The sequence below is a fragment of the Elephas maximus genome, chromosome 9 (genome assembly GCF_024166365.1).
Source record: "Elephas maximus indicus isolate mEleMax1 chromosome 9, mEleMax1 primary haplotype, whole genome shotgun sequence".
Taxonomy (NCBI): Eukaryota; Metazoa; Chordata; class Mammalia; order Proboscidea; family Elephantidae; genus Elephas; species Elephas maximus.
Window position 1 is genome coordinate 84,103,138 of NC_064827.1, and position 25,136 is coordinate 84,128,273.

General features: G+C 48.5%; 1 protein-coding gene across 1 annotated transcript; it reads left to right on the top strand.

Annotated features, from left to right (window-relative positions):
- Positions 1 to 2,028: 2,028 nt before the first annotated feature.
- On the top strand, positions 2,029 to 21,121 carry GTF3C5 (general transcription factor IIIC subunit 5). The gene is made up of 11 exons (XM_049895177.1): positions 2,029 to 2,455; positions 4,341 to 4,560; positions 5,973 to 6,171; positions 11,758 to 11,953; positions 13,216 to 13,320; positions 14,570 to 14,684; positions 15,125 to 15,205; positions 15,456 to 15,550; positions 16,839 to 16,921; positions 17,526 to 17,668; positions 18,589 to 21,121. The coding sequence occupies exons 1-11, from the start codon at positions 2,312 to 2,314 to the stop codon at positions 18,741 to 18,743; spliced, it is 1,536 nt and encodes a 511-aa protein (XP_049751134.1). The 5' UTR covers positions 2,029 to 2,311; the 3' UTR covers positions 18,744 to 21,121.
- The last annotated feature ends 4,015 nt before the right edge of the window (positions 21,122 to 25,136 follow it).

Genomic DNA, 25,136 nt, shown 5'->3' on the forward strand with positions numbered 1-25,136 from the left:
AGAGAGAGGAGAGCAGAGAAACAGGGGGACCTCATACCACCAAGAAAGCAGTGCTGGGAGCAGAGCGCGTCCTTTGGACCTGGGGTCCCTGCGTGGAGAAGCTCCTAGTCCAGGGGAAGACTGATGAGAACGACCTTCCTCCAGAGCCGCCAGAGACAGAAATTTTTCCCCTGGAGCTAACACCTTGAATTTGGACTTTTAGCCTACTTTACTGTAAAGAAATTAATTTCTCTTTGTTCAAGCCATCCACTTGTGGTATTTCTGTTATAGCAGCACTAGATAACTAAGACATTTGTTTTTCACCTATGCCTTCAGTGCAGATTGGAAGTTCTTCAGTACCATTCGTTCTTAATCATGTGCCACTCCTGAAATAGTTGACCAATTCTTTTCGGTACAGTGACTCTGTGTACTCCATCCATCTTCTTTTGATGCTTCCTGTGTCATTTAATATTTTCATTGTAGAATCCTTCAATATTGCAACTCGAGGCTGGAATTTTTTCTTCAGTTCTTTCAGCTTGAGAAATACCTAGCGTGTTCTTCCCTTTTGGTTTTCTAGTTCCAGGTCTTTGCACATGTCATTATAATACTTTGTCTTCTCTAGCCTCACTTTGAAAGCTTCTGTTCAGCTCTTTTACTTCATCATTTCTTCCTTTTGCTTTAGCTACTAGATGTTCAAGAGCAAGTTTCGGAGTCTATTCTGACAGCCATTTTGGTCTTTCTTTCTTTCCTGTTTTTTAATGACCTCTTGCTTTCTTCATGTATGATTTCCTTGATGTCATTCCACAAGAGGTCTGGTCTTCAGTCATTAGCATTCAGTGTATCAAATCTATTCTTGAGATTGTCTCTAAATTCAGTTGGGATATACTCAAGGTCATACTTTGCCTCTCGCTGACTTGTTCTAATATTCTTCAACTTGCATGTGAGCAACTGATAGGTCTGTTCTGCAGTCGGCCCCTGGCCTTGCTCTGACTGATGATATTGAGCTTTTCTGTTGTCTCTTTCCACAGATGTAGTCAATTTTGATCCCTTTGTATTCCATCTGGCAAGGTCCATATGTATAATCACCTTTTATGCTGTTGGAAAAAAGTATTTGCAATGAAGAACTTGTTGGTCTTGCAAAATTCTATCATGGGGATGTCCAGCAGCATTTCTATCAGCAAGGCCATATTTTCCAACTACCGATCCTTCTTTGTTTTTAAGTTTCACATTCCAATCACCACTAATTATCAATACATCTTGATTGCAGGTTCTATCAGTCTCAGACTGCAAAAGTTGGTAGAAACCTTCAATTTCTTCATCTTTGGCCTTAGTGGTTGATGCATAAATTTGAGTAAGATTGGTTACAGCCTTGGAAACCCCATGGGGCCGTTCTACTCTGTTTACGCACGGGTTTGGTTTGGTTTAGTCTTCAGTGAATGTCTCTCACCAACTTAAGGTGCTTGAGACTTCGGGTTCCAATGCAGCCGCCCACTAAGTTTTGGAGTCCTGGTGGCCTAGTTGTTAATGCGTTGGCTACTAACTGAAAGTGAGCAGGAGAAAGATGTGGCAGTCTGCTTCCCAAAAGATTTACAGCCTTGGAAACCCTATGGGGTAGTTCTACTCTGTCCTATGGGAGTGCTATGAGGGGTTAGGTGTGGGTTTTGGCGGTGAGAGGTACATTTAATCCACAATTCCCTCGCGCTCGCCACTTTCAGATCGGACTCGCCTGGCCTCCAGGCGCCGTTAGAAACGGCAGCTGAGGTGGCTAGCAGGGGTGAGAACTTCGCGTGCGCACACAGAAAACCGCACCGCGGGTTTCCGGGTCCGGAAATCTATTCATGGAACCGTTTCGCACGCAAGGAGGCGGGTCGGAAGCCTACCCCGAGAGCGCCTCCGATTCGTCATTGGGTGAAATCCCTAGTCCTGGTTCTTCATTGGCTAAAATCTATGGCGCTAAACCAGGACCTGACTTCCTCCTGACTTTTCATTGGCTAGAATGGCGCCTTGGATCTCGGGTTCTCATTGGCTAACATCGAAGGCTGGACGTGACTTACAACCCTCCGGGCCTCTCGCAGGCCTTTGGAAGAGACAGGCCCTTGTACCGCCTCTTCGGCTAACCTTCTTAATTTTAAACAAAAAGGTGACGTGGCCGTCGTTTACTTTGATCCCGGGCATATGCTCCCCAGAGGCCTTCGCGGTTCGTTGAACCCGGGGATTTAGGGAGAAGCGAGCAGTGAGGGAACCCGGAACGATTCCTTCGCGGAACCATTGAAGCGAGGGCTCTAGGAACGTTTGAGGGACGAATAGCGACGGGCCTGGCACACGGGCAGGGATGGCGGCCGAGGCTGGACCGGGTGCTGCGGTCCCCCTGGAGCTGCGGCGGGAACGGGGTATGGTGTGTGTGGAGTATCCGGGTGTGGTGCGCAACGTGCCCAAGATGCTGCCGACTCTGGGCGGCGAGGAAGGCGTCTCCCGGGTAAGGAGCGAGGAGTGTCTAGGACAATGGGGAGGGACCCCGTCGCGAATTACGGCCGGAGGGGCGGGGCTACCTGGCGAAGTGTGGTTGCCTAGGCAACGGGGCGCGAGGCGGGCTCTCGGGGAGCCGGTGGGCGGGAGCTTTGCTTCTGAGATCACCCGCAATGGGCCGATTTGAAATTTGGGAGCAGTGGCAAAAGGACAGTGGGAGAGACTCTAGGGAGTCTTTCATCCCATCCTAGATACGAACTGCAGCCTCAGCATCCCTGCCATGAACGTCAAGGGTGTGCTGGGCAGCCTTGTCTTTATATCACGTAGTAGAAAACAGGCACGGGGAGATTAAGGACCGCTGACATACATGAGGGATCCCTGGTGGCGCAGTGATGAAGAGCTTGGCTGTTAACCAAAAGGTCGGCAGTTGGAATCCACCGTGCGCTCCTTGGAAACCCTATGGGGCGGTTCTGGTGGGTCGCTATGAGTGGGAATCAACTTGATGGCGACGGGTTTGGTTTTTTTGGTTGACATACATGAGAGGGGCAAGAGTGTTATGTTATTAGGGTTAAGAGTAACAATAGCTGACATCTTGTGTGCCAGGCACGGTTCTCCATATGTTATTTACATTTGATCCTCGGAACTCTTACCAGGTAGGAACTATCATTAACTACATTTTACAAGGAAACTGAGGTGGGTGTGTTCAAGGTCAGGCAACAAGTAGAGGAGCTAGGATGAGCTTTTACTTGGTGCCAAGCTTTTTGCTAAATGCTTTACCTACACTAAACCTTTAAATGCCTCCAATAGATCCCCAGTCATTCATGTTTTGTTCTTTTATACTGGCTTACTCACTTGACTTGTGGCTTTGACAGGACATTTGCTCTCACTAACCCTAAAGGCATCTGTACCAGACTACAGTGTGAGCTCTTTGGGAAGGGACCTTGGACATTCATTCATTCATTCTACTCATGTTCATGAGCACCTCTTCTGTGCCAGGCCTACATCTGGGGAAATTCCCACCCCAGTGGGTCAGTCTCAGAGACATATGTTTCATGAGAAGATGATTTCTGGGGAATGGAGTCCCTTTTAACCTTCATTCCTTCACTAGCTATTTCCTGAGCACCTTTTGAGAACCAGGCCCTGTCCTGGGTATTGGGGAGCCAGCAGAATAGCAAGTAGCACACTTTGTTGGTGCTTTCATATGTATACATCTGATGCTCATTTTGCCCCTTTTCCCTAGTGTAGGGCAGACATTCACAATGCAGGTGACATGTGTTGACCGTTTACCATGAACTAGGCACTAGACTAATTCTTTAATCATTGTAACAGTCCTATAAAAAGTTTGGAAAGGGTAGGTGATACTTAGAGTCATAGTGGATCTCACTGATTGAGCTGATCTTCTTTGGACCTAGAAACATTTGTATGTGAGTCTGAATCCCAAAACCCTTTGGGCTGGGTAGTTCCTTAAGCAAGTAGCTTTAGGCAAGTAACTAAACACTCCACCCTACCCACCTGCAAGCCTCCAATGCCTCAAAGGTAAACTCAGGGTTTGATAACACCGCCCATGAAGTATTGCCAGGAAGTCTCATAATGCCCCATATTCACCAGGCACTTGATAAATGGAGGCGCCTACCTAGAAAGTTATCTCCAACTTTATAACCCCTTGGAAGGAAGAGACTACTTAGCCTCGTTTTTTTGCCTAGATAAAAACTCAGATACTTGGGTTTGGACACTGGGTTTTTGGGAATTAAGAGCCCAGAATAAAACATGAGCCTTCTGGCCCTCCCTGAGTCACCTGTGTTGTCATAAGGCTTGGGTTGAGAGGGGAACAGCTTCCTGACAGACTGCTTATCTGCTCACTGCTCCACTCCTGTCTTCTTCGGCTCTCAACACAGATCTACGCAGATCCCACCAAGAGGCTGGAGCTGTACTTCCGGCCCAAGGATCCCTACTGCCACCCTGTGTGTGCCAACCGCTTCAGTACCAGCAGCCTGCTACTCCGGATCAAGAGAAAGACGAAGCGACGGGCAGTGGTGCCAGGGGCCGAGGCCTGTCCCGAGGTCACATTTGAGATGGAGATCCTTGGCATCATCTCTACCACTTACAAGTTTCAGGGTAACTACAAAATACACTTTTGCCACATGAGCTTATTTCAGGGCCTTCTGTCCCAACTTCTCGAAGGGTTTTGAGTGGGTCATCTCCACGAGTGAAGCAGGCCAGGATTTCCCAGGGGACAAGGAGCAGGGGGCTGTGGGAAACCGCAGAGCACAGGCTCCCGTCCCTGTAGGCAGCAGTTCCCTGCGGGACTGCAGACTCATTGCTGCCCAATCTTCCACATTCTTAAGAGAAGCAAGAAATCTAGAGTTCTGTGAGAAGTCTCCTACCTTTTAATAAAACCATAGTGTGGATCCAAAATAAAACTAGTCAGCAAACCTTCAGTTTTCTATGTCTTTTTTGGATTCCCTCTCTTCATCTTGACTGCTGCTGGTCCTGCTTCCCTTTAAGCCTTCCCAGATCACCTCAGTCCCTTGAGACCTCATCTACTTTGAATTTCTAGCAGACTAGATCTCCTGTGGGGTCCTTAATTGACTTGGTGAGGAGGCAGTAAAGTGGGGACAGGTAAGAAAGAACATGGGCTTTGGAGCTGTGCCTACATGAGTTCTGCCAGTGTCTTTGGGCAAGTCACTTGGCATCCCTTGGGCTTGGTCTCCTCGTGTGTACAGTGGACGAGTAGCCCTGAGCTCATCAGGTCCTGGTGAAGAGTCAGGGAGACTGTGCCATTCAAGGGTACTTGGCAGGTTACTGGCAAGCCTCAGAGATGTCTGCAGTTGCCACTGGCAGTTCTAAGACAGTATCCGAAGAGAATAAAGACTGAGAAATGAAAAGGAGAATAGAGAAGAGAGAGGAAGAAGGAAGTGAAAAGTAAGGAAAAAAGGACCCATGGTCACATGGTGTTGAGTATTTTGAACAGCAGTCATTCTGGTGGAATGTGGTATTCATAAAAGAGGGCCATACTTCCTGGGACAAGCCTTTCCAAGTGGTTCATAAAATACTACATTTCATGTTTTTATTTCTAATTGACCCAGAACCTTGCTGTTCTGTGTATGGGCCCTGAACCAGCAGCATGGGCCTCATCTGGGGGCTTGTTAGAACCGCAGCATCTCAGAATCTGCAGATCCCAGGAGATCCTTCTGCACATTACACCTTGAGAAGCACTGACCCAGACTTATCTTCACATATAACGTATAACATATATAACATAGTCTCCCTCAGTAGTATTTATTCAAGTGACTTAGAAGTAAACTGAGCCAAGTTAGCAAAAGCATTACTGAAGGGTATTGATTCAGCCCCTGCCACAATTGTCCCAGCAGTATCCAACACACAGCTCACTCAGCACCTTCCTAAAGGAATGTAGGGGTTGGTGGGTGGTAACTCCCAGTTCCTGGATGAGTATATGGAAGATGTAGTTGTAACAGGGATAGCTGTCCTTGGCCGTGTGTCCACTGTCCGTCTGCTTCTCCTTCCAGGAATGTCTGACTTCCAGTACTTGGCAGTGCATACAGATGCAGACGGCAGGCACACGTCAATGTATGACAAAGTGCTCATGCTCAAGCCCGAGAAGGAGGATTTCTTCAACCAGGAGCTGCCGCTCTACATCCCCCCACCCATCTTCTCGCGGCTGGACACCCCAGTGGATTACTTCTATCGACCAGACATACAACACCGGTAAGGCCCTCCTTGCAGCGTCAGGGTTCAGAGCAAGGGTCCTGGAGTCAGGGTACCTGGGTCTGAAGCTTGACTCTGCCACTCACGAGCTGGGAGGTCTCAGGCATGCCACTTAGCCTCTCTGAGCTTCAGTTTCCCTCTCTTTAAAACGGGATAACAATAGTACCTACCAAACAGAGGTATTAGGATTAAATAAAGTAAAGCACCTGAAGCTCTCAGCACAAGGCCCAGTACAGAGAAAGTCCTCAGTAAATGGTACCATGTGATCACAAGCTTGCCTTCATTCCCATGGGACCTTAAAGTGCAGAGAACTTGGCTGTAGGACTTAAGGGTTCCTGCTAAGAAATGGCTTCTTTGGCTTAATCCCCTAGATATTGGTGACCAGTCACTCTCTGGACCTTGCTGTTAGCAACAACAACACCAATGTCTCAGTGTCCTAGGGCTGCTGTAACGACATATCACAAAGTCTGTGGCTTTAAAGAACAGAAATTTATTGTCTCACAGTTCTGGAGGCTAGAACTCCACATCAGGGTATTGGCCATGTTGATTCCTTTCAAAGCCTCTCTCCTAGCTTCAAGTGGCTCTTGGCAATTCTTGGCATTCCTTGGCTTATAGACGCATCTTCACATAGTATCTTCCCCCATGTGTCTCTTTGTGTCTGTTTTCCTCTTTCATAAGACATTACTTAGATGGGATGGGGACCCACTCTCTAGTTGTCTTGTGCTGTCAAGTCAATTCCAACTCATGGTGACCTCACGTGTTATAGAGTAGAACTGCTCCGTATGGTTTTCTTGGCTGTAATCCTTATGGAAGCAGATTACCAGGCCTTAGCCTACTCCCTCTTAAAAGACTCTATTTCCAAATAAGGTAACGGTCATAGGTAACAGGGGTTAGGACTTCAACCCATCTGTTTAGGGGACCCAATTCAATCCGTAACAACCACCGAAGGAGTGCTTCTTGCAAACATCCCCCTCTTATGCTAGGGGGTCCCATGCCAAGTGGCCCCCCAACATACGTCCTTGGACCCTGCATGTTTCCCTGTCCTCTGCCTCCTCATGTCCTCACTGCCACTCCCCCGTCAGTGATTGCATGGCCCTCTATAAAATCGTCCTTCCCCTGCCTGCCTCCCACTGCCACAGTCACTGCAACACCCCAATCCCAGTTCAGCCCAGCTATTTGCTATCTCCTGGGCTGCCCCCATGCAGCTGGAGGTCACCTCAGAGAACCATCAACCCCTGGCTAGTCTCTAGTGCCACTTCCCTCCAGGTGACTGTGACCCTGAACAGATCTTGCTTGTTATTTGTGTACTTGTTTGTAGTCTATCTCCCCTCTAGAACTTAAGCTCCTTGAGGAGAGACACTCAGTATCTCTTGAATAAACGATGGGTTTCTCCTACACTAAGGGTTGTGAAAAGCCAGATGGGTGTGTATCATAGCCCATGTCCCCCTCCCCATCCCCGCCTCCCGTGCACACATTCCTAACAAGGCCACATGCAAGTGTACAGTTTATTGAAATCAAATAAATTCTTGAGCATAGACGGTCTTGAGATAGAGACCCCAGGGGTTGTTGGAAAAGCAGGAGTGGGAATTGTCAGATGTTGGTTTTGCATTGGTGACCAGCCACATGTTGGCATGAGGGAATAGGATTCCCTTTGTGTAAAAGCCAAGACTGAATACTGTTAGAAAATATGGAGAAAATAGCATCCGCCACCTCCACTGCCAGTTATTTAATATTCTTCTGGGAGAAGCATTGTGTGTGTATTTTATCCCCAGCCTTATAGTGATTCCATGTTTGTGTCACGCCCATTTACAACTGAGGAAATGTACTTAGGAATAAGAGCTTGCCCAGGTCACATGAACCAGCACCTGAACCCCAGTCATTCCAATGCCACAGGCCTTGCTTACTGCCCAATGCTACGCTGTCCTGATTTTTCTTTGCTTTTCTCAAATTACCCACAGAAGACAAAATTAGAAAACTTCACAAGTTTTAACATCGGCTTCATAAACGTTGAGATTTAGCCTGTTTTGTTCTCTGTTGTACTCCCGGTGCTTGGAACAAGCCTGGCACACGGGAGGCACTCAGCAAGTATCTGTGGACTGAGCGAGTAACTGTTTAGAATAGCAAGACTAGTAAAAACACATAAGCAAAAGGAAAAGGAAATTTTGGAAAATGACCCATAGGTGATGATCTTTGTTAAAGAATTTTTCCATAGCGTGTTTTAAGCTTCTAAACTTGAGATGAGTTATATACAGAGCCTGCCGACGTGGGCAGCCATGGGTCATCTCCCTTCCAGCTGGCTGGGGGATTGCCGGCTTTGCTCAGGCCCACAGTCCCAGTGCCCCCTATGTCCTGCCTCCAAAGGCAGAGCAGCTGATGGCAAGGGTGGGCCTAACACGGAGTGTCAGGAACCAGCCTGAGTCTGTTCCCTACTGGAGGCCTAGCTTGATGCTTCCCCACACCGCAAAAAGTGACTTGGGGGTGTCACCTTTGGAGACTTAAAGACGTGTCCCAAAAAGCACTTACCTTGGGGTGTGGAGAGGACAGACAGGCACTCCTACTGTAAGGGGTGCCATGAATGATGTCAACTCTTTTGGAGAGCAGCTTGGCAAAATCTGTTACAGTTTTACATGTTCTTTCCTATTGACCAAGCTGTCCCACCTCTAGGAGTTCTCCCACAGCGATTCTCACCTCAGTGCTCAAAGATATGTTTTTGAGACCATTTATTGATTTAATTGTTGACAGCAACAGGAAGTTGAGCAAAAGCTTGGTTTGGTGAGAGGAGCCCAGACATTGGTACCTGGTTGCTTGCATTTAAGTCCTGGTACCACAGCTCAGTCCCGTGTGGTCTTATGAGCTGCCTAACCTCTCCGCACCAGTTTCCCTGTCTTTACAGGAGATGATAGTAGTACCTACTTCCCTGCAATGTTAGGAAGAGTAAATGACTTAATGGACCCTGGTGGTGCGATGCTTAAGCGCTCAGCTGCTAACCAAAAGATCAGCAGTTCAAATTCACCAGCCCCTCTGAGGGAGAAAAGACCTGGCGATCTGCTCCAGTAAAGATTACAGGCTAGGAAACTCTATGGGGCAATTCCGCTCTGTCCTATAGGGTCTCTATGAGTCGGAATCAAGTCGACAGCACACAGCAACAAATGATTTAAGATTTTTAAAGTACTTAAACCAATGAGTGCCTGGCAGGGTTTGATTAAAAAAACATAACTGCAATACTGTTACAATACCAAACAAAATAAACAGTATTCCTTCAAATCCTCCAATACCCAGTCCTTGTTCAGTTTCCCCAGTTGTCTCAAAAATGACTCAGGAGCCAAACAAGGGCCACATGGTATTTTGATTGGTGTCTCTCAGGTCTGTTGAATCTATAACCTCCCCCCCACCTTTTTTTTTCTGATTGCAGGAGTAAGTTGTGTTTGTTAGAAAAAATCAAAACATAACAGAAATGTGTAATGAAAAAGACTCAGGTCATATCACCTCCTGGTTTAAAACCCTACAGATAATATGATACAGCCAATTTTCTATGTGTTTATTATACTAGGTGCAAGAGTTTTCAGCATGCGGGGATAGGATCCTTTTTTTTTTTCAATTAAGTATTTCTGAAATGCTTTGATTTCCTCCTCCCCCAAGTCATTTGCTCTTGTTGTCAGAAACAAAGAAAAATGTATAGAAGAAAATAGAGCACTCTTTTCACTGAGTCACTTCTCCGTCCTGTGGTGGCCAGCCAGCAGCTGTTCACAAACCTCTGGGGTGGGAGTGAGGGATGGGGGCCCAGCCACCATCAGGCCTACAGGCCTCTTTTCCCTCCCCATGTGGTTTGTCAGTTTTCCTGCCCTTGGAAAGAACCTGCCTTTTCTCCCAGGCCTGCTATCGTATTTTCTGCTCTGCTGGCCTTCCTGGGTACACAGGACTTGGCAGGGTCAGGCCAGGCCACTGCCTCGCTGGATGTACCCTGGGTCTGGGGAGTTGAGCTCCCCATAAGCCAGGTGGGCAGAGAGGCTAGGAGGCCAGGCAGGGGGAGGGTCCCTTCTCCTCCTGGCAGTTCAGCCCATTCTGCTCCTCAGGGGATCCCTCTGGGGTGGTCCTACTGACTTTGTTGCCAGCCCTCATCACCTACCAGCAGTTCTCCACTCCCTTAGAATCGTGGTGATGGCACGCAGATGTCTAATGCCTGGAGCCGCCATGGAGGGTGGGGAGGTAGTAAAGGCAGCCATGGGTCTGCAGTGCCCGGCACAGGCTAGCCTGTCTCCTGCTGCTCTTGCAGAAGGGTGCTTGGCCCTGGAAGTATAGCCACCAGCAGCTTTCTTCTTTGGGGTGTCAGGGATTTGGGGGAGGTGTCCTTGAAAACAGGTTAATGTTATACCTGTCAAGGATGGTTTCTAATGAATTTACATAAAAGCAAAGGCACAGACTTCACCCCATCTTTTTAATTTTGTTTCCCATTGTGAAAATGACTTTGTTTTTCCTTCTAAATATGAAGGTGGCACATATTCATGTAGGAAATTAAGGCAAAATGGGAAGAAATAAAAAGGTAATAATCACCTGAAATGAAACTGTATGATGCCCAAGGTATACTTTAAAATATACTTTGAAATAATTTAGTGGGGTTGGGGCAGGGTATGGATGAAACAAGGTTAGCCATGTGACAATAACTGTTGAAGCTGATGATGGGTTTATGGGTTCTTGATACCATTCTCCCCACTTTTGTGTAAGTTTGACGTTTCTGAAATCTTACCCACAGAGCTAGCCACTATGAGCATATCGGGTAACATTCTTCTAGTTGCATTTTATGCCAACACATAGATAGATCCAAGAACGCCTGGTTCTAGAACTCTTCCTCTTAACTCTCTGCTGGATGATGGTACCACTTGGTACTAATGTTTGTTCACTCACCATCTGTTGACAAAATGCTTCCGAGCCAAAGACTCACACTCTGTGTTGGAGAGTCAGCAGGGCACGTGGTTAGTACGTAGCCTCTGCAGCCAGGCTGCCTGGGTTTGAATGCCAGCTCTTGCTACCAGCTCTTTGACTCTGGGCAGGTTTCCTAATCCCTGTGGCCTCAGTTACTTCATTGGAAAATGGTTCCGCTGTCATAGGATTGTTTTGAGGGTTAAATAAGCGAACACATAAGAGTAAATGTCAGTAAGCTTAGCTGTTGTTGTCACTGTCCATTGTAACAGCAGATCGTGTTACGTTGTGTGGCTGTGCCTTAATCGATCTTGCCATTCTCCACTGGTGGGCATTTAGGCTGTGTCCAACTTTTCACTAGCTGGATGGTGCTGCGTGTGACAGAGTGCAGTTAGGAGGCCACCAGCCTCATCACAGGGTGCCCGTCCCACAGCCTAGCCTCTTAGGAAGGCAGATTCTCTGGCTCAGCCCAGCCAGATGCGTGGGGCCTTTTGGGCTTGGTGAGCTTTAGAGCTGCAGGCCCCAGAGCTTCTGTGAGCTTCACACAGTGGCTGCCTTGTCCTCTTCCCTGAGAATATAGGCTCGGCCTTCAGCAGCCTGTGCTAAGATCCTCTCCCTAACCCGGGTTCCCAGGGAAAAGCTCACAAAGATGGTTCTCTCTGCCCCCAGGGAAGGCTACAACAACCCTACCATCTCAGGCGAGAACCTGATTGGCCTGAGCAGGGCCCGGCGCCCCCACAATGCCATCTTTGTCAACTTTGAGGAGGATGAGGTGCCCATGCAGCCACTGGAGGCTGCAGTCCAGACGTGGAAGAAAGTCTGCACCAACCCCATAGACAGGAAGGTGGAGGAGGAGCTGAGGAAGGTGAGCCTGTCCTACCCTGTCCACCTGCCTCTGCAGTTACTACCTTGTATTTACCCAGCTGGTTCCAGCTCTTCTTCGTTTTGGGGTTGGCCAGGCTTTCTTTTTCTTTTTTTTCTTTTGTAAACTGGTTCTTTAGTAGATGGGAATTTCTCACCTCCAGATGTCACATCTAAAAGCCATGCCAATATAAGGCCTATAATTCCCAAGGCTGAAAATACTTCTTAGAATTCTTAAGCAGTCTCTTTGAAGTGGTGTAGAAATGGGTGCACTGTCCAAATGTGACTTAACGTGTAGCTCCAGATCCAGTAAGTTTTTGTTTATCCATTTGTTCATTCCAACAAGCCAGATGGAGTGCCTTCCATGTCCCAGGCCCCAGTGCTTTCATCCCATGAGAGCTGGAGCTCTGTCGCCGTGCACTGCCCTGGCCAAGAGGCAGCACTCTGCCTTCCCTTCTGGCCTGTGGGTTCTGTGGGCACGGAGGCTGGGTCCTCTGTCCACGTGAAAAGCCAGGTGCACAATGAGGCCAAGTCACTGGCCACCTGAAGCACAGGACTCTTCCCTTGTCTAAGCTGAAGTTACACTCTGTTCCCTTGAAAGGTTTTTATTTCTTAAAGAGACTTGTTTAATTTGTAGCAGTCACACTCCAGGAAAAAAAAAGAAAAAGCCACTACCTGTAGCTCCTCACTGTCCTCTGGACATGGTCCAAATCCCTAACCCTGGCTTACAAGGCCCTTTCCGCCCTTGCCCTCCATGCTTCCGCCCCACTGGGCTTTTTATAGGTCCTCCCGGGCCAGGCTGTCTCCTTCACACCTCAGGATGTCTCAACTGAGCATCCACCTTCTAACTGGGCCTACTCAGGGTTCCTAAAGCTCCAGCACTTCCCCGCTGAGCCTTGCTCTGGGTCCTTTGGTCATCTGCCTCCCAGCTGCACTGGGAGCTGCCTAAAGACAGAGGCCATGTCCATGAGGTCATTTCAGGACCGCCAGGTTTCACAGCTGCACTTGGCACCCACCAGGCTTTCAACCCGTTTCTGAGTGGAGGGCTGAGGGAGTGAGGGCAGTAGTTCTGGGAGGCTTGTCCCTGCAGAAGCCCGGGGGGTGGGCATTCTGCCCCGGCTCTTGCCACTTGCTCTCTGGAATTGCCCACCGGGGGCTCAGCCCCAAGGGCCCACTTGAGCCAGATCAGGTTGGGGAGTCTGGGACAGGTAGGCTAGTGGAAAGCTGCTCACATTTATCTCAGCCTCTGCCCTCGACCCTCCCCAGCTGTTTGACCTTCGTCCCATCTGGTCCCGTAGCGCCGTCAAGGCCAACATCAGCGTTCACCCCGACAAGCTCAAGGTCTTGCTGCCCTTCATGGCCTATTATATGGTAAGTGTTCACCTGCCTGCCTGCCTGCTTGCCTTGGTTTCCACCAAGGTCACCCTCGATCCCTGATGTGACGTCTTAGAGCCACCACAAGACCAGGCGGCTCCCTGTCCTGGCACCCCTGGGATGGCTTTTTAAAACCATCTAGGAAGGTTTTCAGCTTCCTGTGTGAAAAAGTTCCAGGGAGCTCACCCAGCCTCTTTAGTAACATATCTGGTCATAGCTGGACAATTTTAGTATCCCCCTAACTTTTAAATAAAGAGATTATACATATTTAAATGCTTTTGTATCGAGAACTCCTTAAGGACCAGGCATGGGGTTATTAAGCATGTATGTACAGAATGTCCTTTATTCTTCACTGGGAGGTAGTGGAAGGGTTCCCATCTTATCTCTGAGGAAAAGCTTCGGCTTAGAGAGGTGACATGCCATACCCAGGTCCTACAGCCAGCAAGTGGCAGAGCCACACGGGGACCCTGGCCTGTCTGTGGACCTCTCACCCAGTGCCACACTGCCTCAGCTGGGTCAACTGGGGTTCAGTGGGGGACAGATCCACCTTTGATTCAGTCTGGGAGGGTGGGGAGTGGGGGCGTTATTACTGAGGTTCCCATGGGTGCCAGTAGGAAAGGGAGCCTACCTGCCAAGGGCTCCTGTACTGGAGCACTCAGAGAGGCCAGTGGAAAGCATGATCATGAGGGCTAATGCAGGTGGCAGGGTGTGAGAAAGGGTCATCACTTTAGAAATCCCTCTTATCGTGTTGGACTCCAGACTTGCAAGAGCCGGCTCTGTCTTTTTGCATTGATTTTTTAGACGTAAGGACTTCAGGGGCATCATTCGGGGGCCGAACACATTCCATCCATTAAGATAATAATAATGGCTAGCATTAATTGAGCACTTACTATGTGCCAGGTGCTGTAGTAAAGGCTCCATGGGCATGATCTCCCTTAATCCTTACAAAAACAGTGAGAAAGGTGCTCGACCATCTCCATTCAATAGGAACACTGAGGCTGGGAGAGGTCTGGTGACCTGCGCCAGGTGACAGAGTTTGCATGTGGCGGGACCGGCTGTGATTCCAGAGTCATGTTCCCAACTATCAGGGTGCTTGGCCTCACTGTGGGGCTCTGCTTGGCCTGGTCACCAAGGAGACCTGGGCATGCATCTCTGAGGGAGCTGGGGCTTGATCGACGCTCACCAGAGACAGCTCAAGACTTGTGGCCTTGGTCCCATCTGGCACTCCCACCTTGTCTGTCTCCAGATAACAGGCCCCTGGAGAAGCCTGTGGATTCGATATGGGTATGACCCCCGAAAAAACCCAGACGCCAAGATCTATCAAGTCCTTGATTTCCGAATCCGTTGTGGAATGAAATACGGTAAAAATTACTAAAACCTTTGCTTTCTGTCTTTTGCTCTTTTTCTTTCAATTTTTAGCGTTTTCTTTTGCAATAGGAATGTATTCATATAGAAGGGATAAAAAAACCTTTCTTCTCTTGGTGAGAATCTGTTGGATGCAGGATAGGGTAGAAATTAAGATCTGAACCCCACCACTGACCTTGGACGAGTCACTGAACCTCTCTGAGTCATTCACTCATTTATTCAGCAATCATTCTGGCTCATGTAATATGTGCCAGGCATCCCGTAAATGCCTGCTCCCCAGTACTGCAGTAAGCTAATGCACGGGGACCGTGAGCACACAGCCCTAGTGGTGAGTGCCAGAAAACACCAGCTACTATTACTCCTGGTCCCACCTCTGATGTTTGCCAGAACAGGGCTCTGCACCCACCATCACGTGACACGACTCCCTTGTCTGCAGGTTACACCCCCAACGACATGCCTGTCAAGACAAAGCGCAGTGCCTACAACTACAGCCTCCCCATCACTGTCAAAAAGACATGTAAGTGGCTCCAGCTGGTTCAGAAGAAGGTCACCATGCATGGAGGAGTGTTTGCCCTCACGCTGATGCTGAGGAAGATGGGGCATCTGGGCAGCCAGATGGGGAGGAGCTTCTGAGGGAGTCACTCCAGGACACTGCTGTGCAGCCTTCATGGAGGACAGGAATGGGGTGGGCAGGGCAGGGAAGGGGTTGGGAGAACCCCCCACCCACCCCTGCCACATTTCAGAGCACTGTCCTTGTGTCCTCACAGCCAGCCAGCTCGCCATGCAGGACCTGAAGCAGGGTCTGGGCCCGTCGGGAATGGCCAGTGCACGAAAATCAACCTCCAACAAGTACAAGCTCAAGGTGGGTGCTTCTTGAGCCCAGGAGAGAGCTGTTGACGTCAGCTCCCTGCCTCGTTGAAGGTGATGCTGTTCAGCACCCACCTCACACAGAATACCCACGAATCACACCAGGGAGGGGGCTCTGATTCAAGGCAGGCAGTCCTGTCTGCTTTCGGGAACTGAGGGTGAAAACATGGGGTACAGACCATGTGGGGCAGTGGATATTGAGGACTTCCTGTGCAGAGAGGTAGCAGCAAGTCATAGACGACACCAACAACTATGTATGCTGTACCTTGGTGTGCCTGGGCCTCGGTGAGGTGTGTGCTTGCACCGGGAGGGTCAGAATCAGACACCGGAACAAGCACGGAACTGAACCAGACCATCTGGCCCTAGCTATGTTCTGGGTGTGGGCACTGTGATGAACAAGAACCCAGGCCTGCCCTCGCTAATACAGCCACAGATTGACAGTTGCCAAAGTCCTTTCCCTTCCTCAGGCTCCTATAAGCTGCTCCATGATCCTGTGGGGGAGGCAGGGCACGGTGCGTCTGCCTCCCTGGAATCCCTGCCTGAAACACTGGGTAATACAGAGTGTAAGTACAACAGCAGCCAGGAGGGAGGCGGGGAGAGGGGCAGAGATGGGGCAGCAGGAGTGGACACAGCTGTCACCAGTGTCATCAGTACTTCCAGGCCCTATGCCTCCCCACAGGTTTTCTAGACCTTTGCTCTTAGTGAGGGCAACCAGGTCATTGCCTGAGTGACCTTCCTTCTCAAGGATTCTCTAATTTCTTGGCAGTTATCACCACCTCTAGAACTACCTGCCTGGGAAGGGAAAAGAGAAAGCTGATACTCATGAAACTCTGCTTTCTTCCTGGAAAAAAATGTCAAGGCAGCTTGCAAGGATATATAACATGTCCATTTAGAAGTCAGCAAAGAATAAAAGGGCAGACTCAGCAGGAAGGCACAGAAAGTTGAGCCCAGCACAAGGTTAATGCCATGCTCCGTGTTGTAAGCACTGTAGCCTAGCACGTGGACATTGTCTTGGCTCACGGTGGCCCCATGGTGCTTGTCTGCTTTGTCCCTCCCAGAACCTCCAGGGGAGTTTGAGCTTGTTATCTTCGCACGTGCTCACTGACCTGGCCTGTGTACCCAGCCTGTATCCTGGGAGAACAGATAGGCCTCTGGGTCCTGAGAACCTGCCCACTCCCTGGAGAGACCCGTGGGAGCCTGCAGCGTGGGGACCTGCGACACTGGCCGCTCCCAAAGAAAAGCTCCCACTAACCTTTCCTGCTTCTCACCCCTCTTTTCCGCAGGACTCTGTCTATATCTTCCGGGAGGGCGCTCTGCCGCCTTATCGACAGATGTTCTATCAGTTTTGTGATTTGAACGTGGAAGAGTACGTACATCAGGGGCCATGGGATACAGGTGGGGAAAGCGGGACTGGGGTCAGTGCTGGGAGCTTATCCTCAGGTGGCATAAAATAAGCGGGGGCGGTCACAGACCTCCTAAAGAGAGCTCATCCACAGGTGGATCCTTGGATCCCAGCTTCATTCTGCCACATCAGTGGAAGATTCTAAATCAGAATCCCAGGAACAACCTTTAATCCATTTGTTCTTAGTGATGTTGAAAACATTGGGTGGGTGGGACGGAGGGGTGGGGAAGCTAGGGTAGGGAGAGGGGGAAAGATAGGGGAGCATGTGAAATATGGCTTGAAAGCCTGGTGAAAGCTATGACCTCTCTTTCACCAGGAAACTGTGCACAAGCACACCCCCAGCTTTGCGTACTTTTGAGGGAGTCCAGAAACCACACAGGTTAGGGACCCAGCTGGGAGGTACAGCTTTAATAGATGTTCTCTGTTATCACAGTCATCTCTGTAGACTGCACTCTAAGGGTTGTTTTCACTAAACACATCCCTGTCTCTGCAAGATCCTTCAGCTGGCAGCTGTAGCAGTGACCCCATCCTGGAATTCTATAGCTCAACCCTTCTTCTTTCCCCCCAGGTTACAGAAGATCATTCACCGCAATGATGGGGCAGAGAATGTATGCACAGAACGGGATGGGTGGTGTCTGCCCAAGACCAGCGATGACCTGAGGAACGCCATGTCTGGCATGATCAGGCAGGCCCTCCGCTCCAAGAGGCCTGGTGAGAGCCACTCACTCAGGGTGAAGGGAGGCCCCAGCTGCCTAGGGACCCTGGGCCTTAGGCCCAGTCTGGGGACAGAGCAAGGGTCTTTAATAGACCCATTCCTTGGAAATTGCACTCAAGTGGGAGGGAGGCCTTGTGACCCAGTATGCCCTCGGGCAGCTGATGAGACTGCTTGGGGTGGGAGTCATGGCACCTAGAGCTGGACCCAGAGGGCAGGGGCTGGAGCAGAGCTGGTGCTGTAGTCCAGGCCTCCACCTTGTGCCCTGGCACCATCCTGCACCTTCCTGCACAAGCGGGCACGTTCTGCCTTTGCCTTCTACTAGAGGCAAGTAGGGGCCCCTGATCGCAGTTGCCCTGCATCACGTAGCCCTGCTCCTTCCCCAGCGCTAGGCAAGGGCTGGCTACGGGGGAAGTGAGAAAGGGGAGTGAGCTGTTTCTTGGCTAGGGGTTCAATGATGCTGGGAGGATAAGCAAGAGGGGCCTCTCTTTCAGAGTTGGGGCAGGGGAGTCCCAGAGTTAGCCACCCTGCACAGATCTAAGGATACCTGGGGTTCTCAGCCTTTGTTGACACACAGCCCCTGTAAGAGTAATTAAGACTATGGACCCTCTCCCCAGAAAAATGTTTTCACACAGAATGGTATGCACACTTTCAGAGGCCCATAGATACCTTGACACTCACACATGGCTCCCCTGGGAGTGGTTTTCAAACCCGTGTTCTCCAGAAACCCCTGAAGTGCTTGTAAAACTCCAGATTCCAAGGTCCACCCCATACTTCCTGAGGCAGCTTTTCCAGGGCTTGAGCCCAGACTCTTCTAATTTAAACAGGCTCCCATGAGCCTTGGGAGCATGCTCTGGGCACCTGGGGCACTCAGGAAGCCCTGCATTAGGACACACTGTCTCTTCCCCTCTGGCCCCAGCTCTCTTCTCCAGCCCAGCCAAGGCTGACACAGAAAAAGAACAGCTGACGTATGAGTATGCGGAAGATGAGGAGGACGATGAAGAGGAGGAAGAGTTCAAACCTTCAGATGGAAGTGAGAACGAGATGGAGACAGAGATTCTGGACTACGTGTGATAAGCCCTGGCCCTGAAGCTGGGCCTCCCTGACCAGGCAAAGCTGGTATACCAGCCTTAGAAAGCCAGGGCTCCCTTGTGCCCCCACACTCACCAGAGTGGCCCTGGGAGTCTCCTTTGAGGAAAGCTAGGATCTGAGCAATGGGCACACCTGACTTTGGTCCCGGCTGCAAGCTGATGCTTGGTGCTGCCCTCTGACCCTGGGTGGTTGGGGACACACCCTGAAGGTTGTGCCCTGGCTTGGCACATCCATGAACAGCTCATTTTCCAGCAGGCTGAGCCAGTGCCCACCACCTTTCTCTGACTGAGACCAACAAAAGTTGGATGTGGAAATGGTGCAGCTAGGGGAGGGGCCAGTCTTGTCTTGGGCCTTGTGATTAGGAAGCTTGGTCCATGGTCGCAGGTGCCCAAAGACTGTCCTTGAGTTTGAATCCCAACTATTTGGGATAGTGTTGGCAAGGGCCAGGCCCAGCTGGAATTGTCCTTATTAAACATACCTTCCTACAGAGTGTCAGTGTCTCAGTGGGGATGGTATAGCCAGAGGAGAGTTTCCTCTCGCATTGAGGCATAGGGCTCCAGTGGTACCATCATTTGTTAGAGACATTCATTCGTTCAGTGACCTCGTACTGGGCAATGCTGGCATGGTACTCCAGGTGGGTAGGGTAAGTGCAGCCAGAAGTAACCCCAGGCCCCGGTCCCAGAGAGTCTTACAGCCCTCAGGTTTATCCCAAAGTTTTTCAAATGGATGAGCTCCTGAGCGGTTCACTGTGAAACAGACCTGTTGTCTCTCAGATTCCTGATGTGAAACCACAGGGGTGCACACATATTCCTTCACGGGGATAAGCCCACTCTCTCTGGAGACCGCTCACAGGCAGGCCACATCCACGCCCCTTTCCTGGCAGAGAGCATCTGAGCCAGAGATGAGGCTTTCACCCCCCTCTTCTGCCCAGCAGAAGGAGACACTTGGTATGACCATCACTCCCTTCAGCCGCTTAGGGTAAAATGAAGTCACATCCATTCCAAAGTCAAATACCTCAGGCAACTTCCCATCCTGGTGACTGGTGCTCCCTGGAAGCTCCCTACCATGATAAGTTCAGGAGCCCCCACTATTTACTTAGTCAACCTGAAGGGGCTCGTCGGGGCTATCTGCCTTATAAAGGAGAAGCTGGAAGCTGCCTGGCCCCCGGAGAGCACCATGCTCCCTGCTCCCTTCTGAGGAGAAGGCTCAGGCACCTCCAGAAGCACCTCTTCCCTAAAGGCAAGCTGGCCCCTAGGCCCAGTTGAGCTTCCTCTTCCCTCACCTTTTAGTGATTTTTCCCTCAGGGGCCCTTGGTGTTCTATCAGTGGATCTCAGTTGGGGCTACTCCCACTTCTGAGCCATGCTACGTGTTATCTTCCCATCTTCTCAGAAGCCTCCTTGGTCCCTGTGCCAATCTGCCATCCTCTGTAACTAAGCCTTAGACTCAGGTTCCAGAACAGTTGGAGGGGGAGCACATTTACCATGTATCTACCTAATTAAGAGGGCTGCTCAAGTTCTTCCCAAATTAAAAAAACAAACTTCGTAGTGATTCCTGTGTAACCAGTAGTCGTCGAATCGATTGCAACTTGTAGAGTAGAACTGTGCTCTATAGGGTTTTCATTGGCTGATTTTTCTTCCGAGGTGCCTTTGGGTGGACTCAAACCTTGAACCTTTCTGTTAGCAACCAAGTGCTTTTGTAGCACCCAAGGCCAGTGGTTTGAACCCACAACGACTCCACAGGAGAAAGATGTGGCAGTCTACTTCCATAGAGATTTACAGCCTTGGAAACCCTATAGGGCAGTTTTACTCTGTCCTGTAGGATCACTATGAGTTGCAGTTGACTCAACAGCAGTAGTTTTAAGGGTCTCCTGATTCCCGTTAGAAACCTAAATACCTACACTTTTTTTGTCTAGCTTTTTATTACAAAAAATTTCAAAAATATACAGGAGTATGCAGAATTGTATAATGAGCCCCATTTACTCATCACCTGGCTTCAACAGTTACTACATTTTGCCAATCTTGTTGCATTTCTTCCCCCAGGTTTTTGTTTTGATTTTGTGTTTTTTATGGGAATCGTTCTAAGGAAATCCATAATTTATTACTACCTCTAACACATAAAGCCTTTTTGTTTTAACGGTACCGTGATGCTGTTATCACACTGTCTTAGTAGCGCTGCTATTACAAATACCACAAGAGGGTGGCTTTAACAAACTGTCAAAGCAAAACAAACTTCTTACTCTGTTGGCATAGAAAGAGATGAATTTTATCGAGGAATAGAACAACCCGGGTTAGGGAGCATGAAGCAAAGCACTAGCTGCTCCAAAGTACAAAAAACAAGAGGGGTTTTTATCCGTACAAGGCTTAGTAAAAACTATAACCATAAGTAATTCTTTCAAAATATCAGCTAATCTGCAGGCTTCTTGGAAACTCTGGTGGCGTAGTGGTTAAGTGCTATGGGTGCTAACCCAGAGGTTGGCAGCTCGAATCCGCCAGGAGCTCCTTGGAAGCTCTATGGGGCAGTTCTACTCTGTCCTATAGGATCACTATGAGTCGGAATCGACTAGACGGCAGTGGGTTTGGTTTGGTTTTTTTTTGGCAGACTTCTTGGAGCCAACTTAAGCAAGCATTTTATAAGGACAGTTCACATTTCCTGAGAATGGGGCAATCTCTTTTGAGAGAGAAGGGCACCTGTGTAAGCATTCTTTCCAAGGACAGATTGATCAAATAATATTTTTGGTTACCTGCTTCTTGGAACATTCTTACAACATATTTTCCTGGAACAACTATGTTTCACCTCTTCCCTAGTTTTTCCCAAGAGTGGTCAGAGTTAACCTGTCATTGTGAGTTCAGTTTGAATGCCTCTGTATTTGAAGGTCTGCCGGCACATTCCTCCCTCTTGGTCAAGCCCCCACAATAGAATTGCCTTCTTTTGCAAGGACTCTATCTGCTTTCCTCAAGGGCTTTGGTTGATAGGAATTATTTTCTTCACCTTGCCAAGCTAATAGGCCTCATCTTCAGGGTGAGTTCATTCTATTGGGGTAGTGTAGTAGACAAGGCCACATTGGAGGAACAATTTCAGACCGGACTCGAACAATAAGAATCAAAATGAAACGCTCCAGGGAAACAAAATGGTTCTTTCAAGTGGCTCTGATCATTTCTGAAAAGTAGCATAAGCACACAGGGGGATTAAAAGGTGTGGTATGATAGGTTTCTTTAAGATACCTACCTCTCTGCAAAGCAATGGGAGCCCCTCCCTGTTGGTCACAAGCATTAGTCAAGCATTTCATACATCATTTAATGAAGCCTACCACAGTTATTATAACAATTGAAAGAATTAACCTGGTTTGTAGTATAGAGCGCAACCAAGAACCAGTGCCATTGGGCAACCAACTAAGGATATCTAGGAAATGAGAGTCATGCATAGGAGATAGTGAAGGTAACCAAGTAGTCTTCTGGTGAATCTAATATCTTGTTCTACTCCTGTGGTATTTATCCAAGTATAATAGGAGGTATTGGCAATGACTCACACTCTTCTTTGTTGAGCTAGAAGGAAATCGAGGACTATTCTGTTATTTAATGAAACTCTTATAACAAGAGATTCTAAGGATTTTTGTTGGGCTGACATTCCATTTGCAATATCATCAGCAATTTGAACCACAGTAGCAGATAAACTGCAAATAGACTTCTCAAGCTGAGGCATACCGTAGTTAGGTAAAAGTGCCTGGAGGAATACCCTTCCCGTCTTGGGTTTCTCAATTAGGGGTTATTTTGAGGCACAGGGTCTCTTTTGTTCCAAATGAGGATCTTTATCATTGGTTCAGTGTACACTTTCATTACAGGGATGGCTATCTGAAGGGACTCCTAAATGCCATAAGGTACACTGACCCCCATTTTCCAGCCATCTAAGCAGGGTAATGCCCAAGCATAAGGTTAATGTATATCCATAAGGAGCACGAATGACGCTATTTTCGTTCTATGGAAGGGGCTGGTTTGGTTGATTTGCATAAATCATTTCTCTGCCAGAATTATTAGAAATGAACAATTGTTCTAAATTTTCTGGACTCCAAAGTTTGGCACAGGAGAGTCTTCTGAATTTGCTTATGCAGTTATAGTGGCTGCATGAGCATCAGACCAAAACCTAGTGAGTCTTGCATAACAGACTAGAAAATAATTTTGGCAGTTGGGATCAGAAGGGTCTCAGGCAGTTTCAGAACACTTCTTTGTTCTGATAAGGGTTAGAATAAAACATGATACCTGAGGTTAAGTCAGTAATCCAGGGGATGCCATAATCTAATATGGACAGCTCAACATTCATTTAAGTTACTGGCATTGGCTACTGACTCGGTTAATCTGACAAATGCATTTTTCTCTGAGAAGGAATTCTTAGGGTTAGAAGCATAAGGCTTAAATGAACTTTCATTTTGAATAAGTTTATCAGGGAATAAGACTACAGGTATATAGTAAGGCTATTAATATAGAAAGAGCTACTACTGTTAAAGTCCACAAACTCCAGTAATATGCATAGGTCTTGTTCCATGATCATGGGATTAGTGGTCCTCTTTAAATGTGTTTGCTTCTGGCCACAGGAGTGTTTGAAGGTAATTTTTAAGTCTCCAGAAGACTGACTGGTCCAGAGAGGAGATTTGTTCCTCTTCAATTGTGACAGGTAGATCCAGGTTTTAACTCCTTCAAGTTTCTCTGCACAGGAATCGGTGATAAGAACTAAGTATGGTCCTTTTGATAAGTCTGATATAGTCCATTTTGGTTAAAATATTCTGGTCAAGCATTTTCAGTGAATCAGCAAAGTAAAACTTACCTGCAAATGACAAAGTTAAAAATAGCTATGGTTAAAGGTGGGGCCAAGATGGCAGAGTAGTCAGATGCTTCCTGTGGTCCCTTTTACAACAAAGACTCCCCCCCCCCCAAAAAAAAACAAGTGAATCAATTATATATGACCATCTAGGAGCCCTGAACATCAAAGGCAAAGTAGAGGAATCAGACTGAGTGGCAGGGGGAGGGAGAGACAGTTCAGAAGCAGTGAGAAGTTGCCAGACCTGACCTGGTGGGAAAAGGCACCCTGCAGGCTGGATTGTGTGGAGTGCCTGGTGAGGCAAGCAGTGGCACTCGACGCGTTTTTGACATCGGGAGAGACCAAGCAGTGGCAGATCTGCTCAACTCTCCAGAATCAGTGAGAAATGGCACTCAATCAGCAAAAGATAAGTACATGCTTCTAACCTACTGCGTAGAGCAAAACACACACCCTTAGGGAAGAACCTCTCCCATTTACCTACCCCCTTCCCGCTCTGCTCTGGGTCCTGATCTGGCTTCAGTGATCGCTGGGTCCGCTGGCATGGAAGTAAGACCCATCATGCGTCCTGAGCCATTCTCCTGACTTTGGACAGGGAACAAATTAACAGAAAAAAATAATCTGCCAGCTCCCCTAAACTGGAAACTCAGGGAAGGCCTAGGCACAGGCATAAGTGGTCTGTGGACTTCGAATGCCTTTCACCCCTGGATAGACTTGTGTGGGCCCATTTTCAACAGCATAGGCCCTCATTCACACAGTTCAACAGGGTATATACCTGAAGCCTATTTTCAACCATATCAACTATAACGGGGAGTGGCAGATTTGTGACATTTGACACCACTCTGCCTATTAAGCAGGGCCCTCACCTAGCCACATCAGGGGCCAGAGGACTTGTGGCTTCACCTGCACTACCTAGCTACCCCCAACAGGGGTCCAAGAATAAGTGGTGCCTCCCAAACCTTACAACCAACAGCATTGGGTGTCCAAAGTCCAGCTGCAAAACCCACTCAACTATGCACTCTAGGGAAGAGGGATGCGCTTTCCTCTCAGACACGGACAGGTGTCAGCCCCTTGCATTGCTCAGCACATGACCCCCTACTGTAGCCAGATACTTGTGCCTACTCAAATCACCCCTGCCCACCTAGGACTGTGGTGAGAGCCTGCACCATGCACTTGGTGACCAACAACCTGGATACCTGAGCTGAATCCATACATGAAAAGTAAATGGACTCCTGGACTCACATACCTAGTAACAGCTCTAACCACCTGGTGACCGGACGTGAGGGCTTCAAAGACCCTAATAGTCAAACTACCTCACATGACCAGCCTATTTGGGCATATCAAAACAAAACAAAACAAGAAGCTAGAACACACTAAGCAAACATAAAATAAATATAATAAATTATTGATGGCTTGGAGACAACACTCAATATCGAATCACATAAGTAGGCAGACCATGATGGCTTCAGCAAGCACCCAAAACAAGGAATCCAAAAACCTGGAGGAAAAGAACTTTTTGGAAATGCTGGAGGTAGAATTCAAAAGATTAATATACAGAGCTCTTAAGG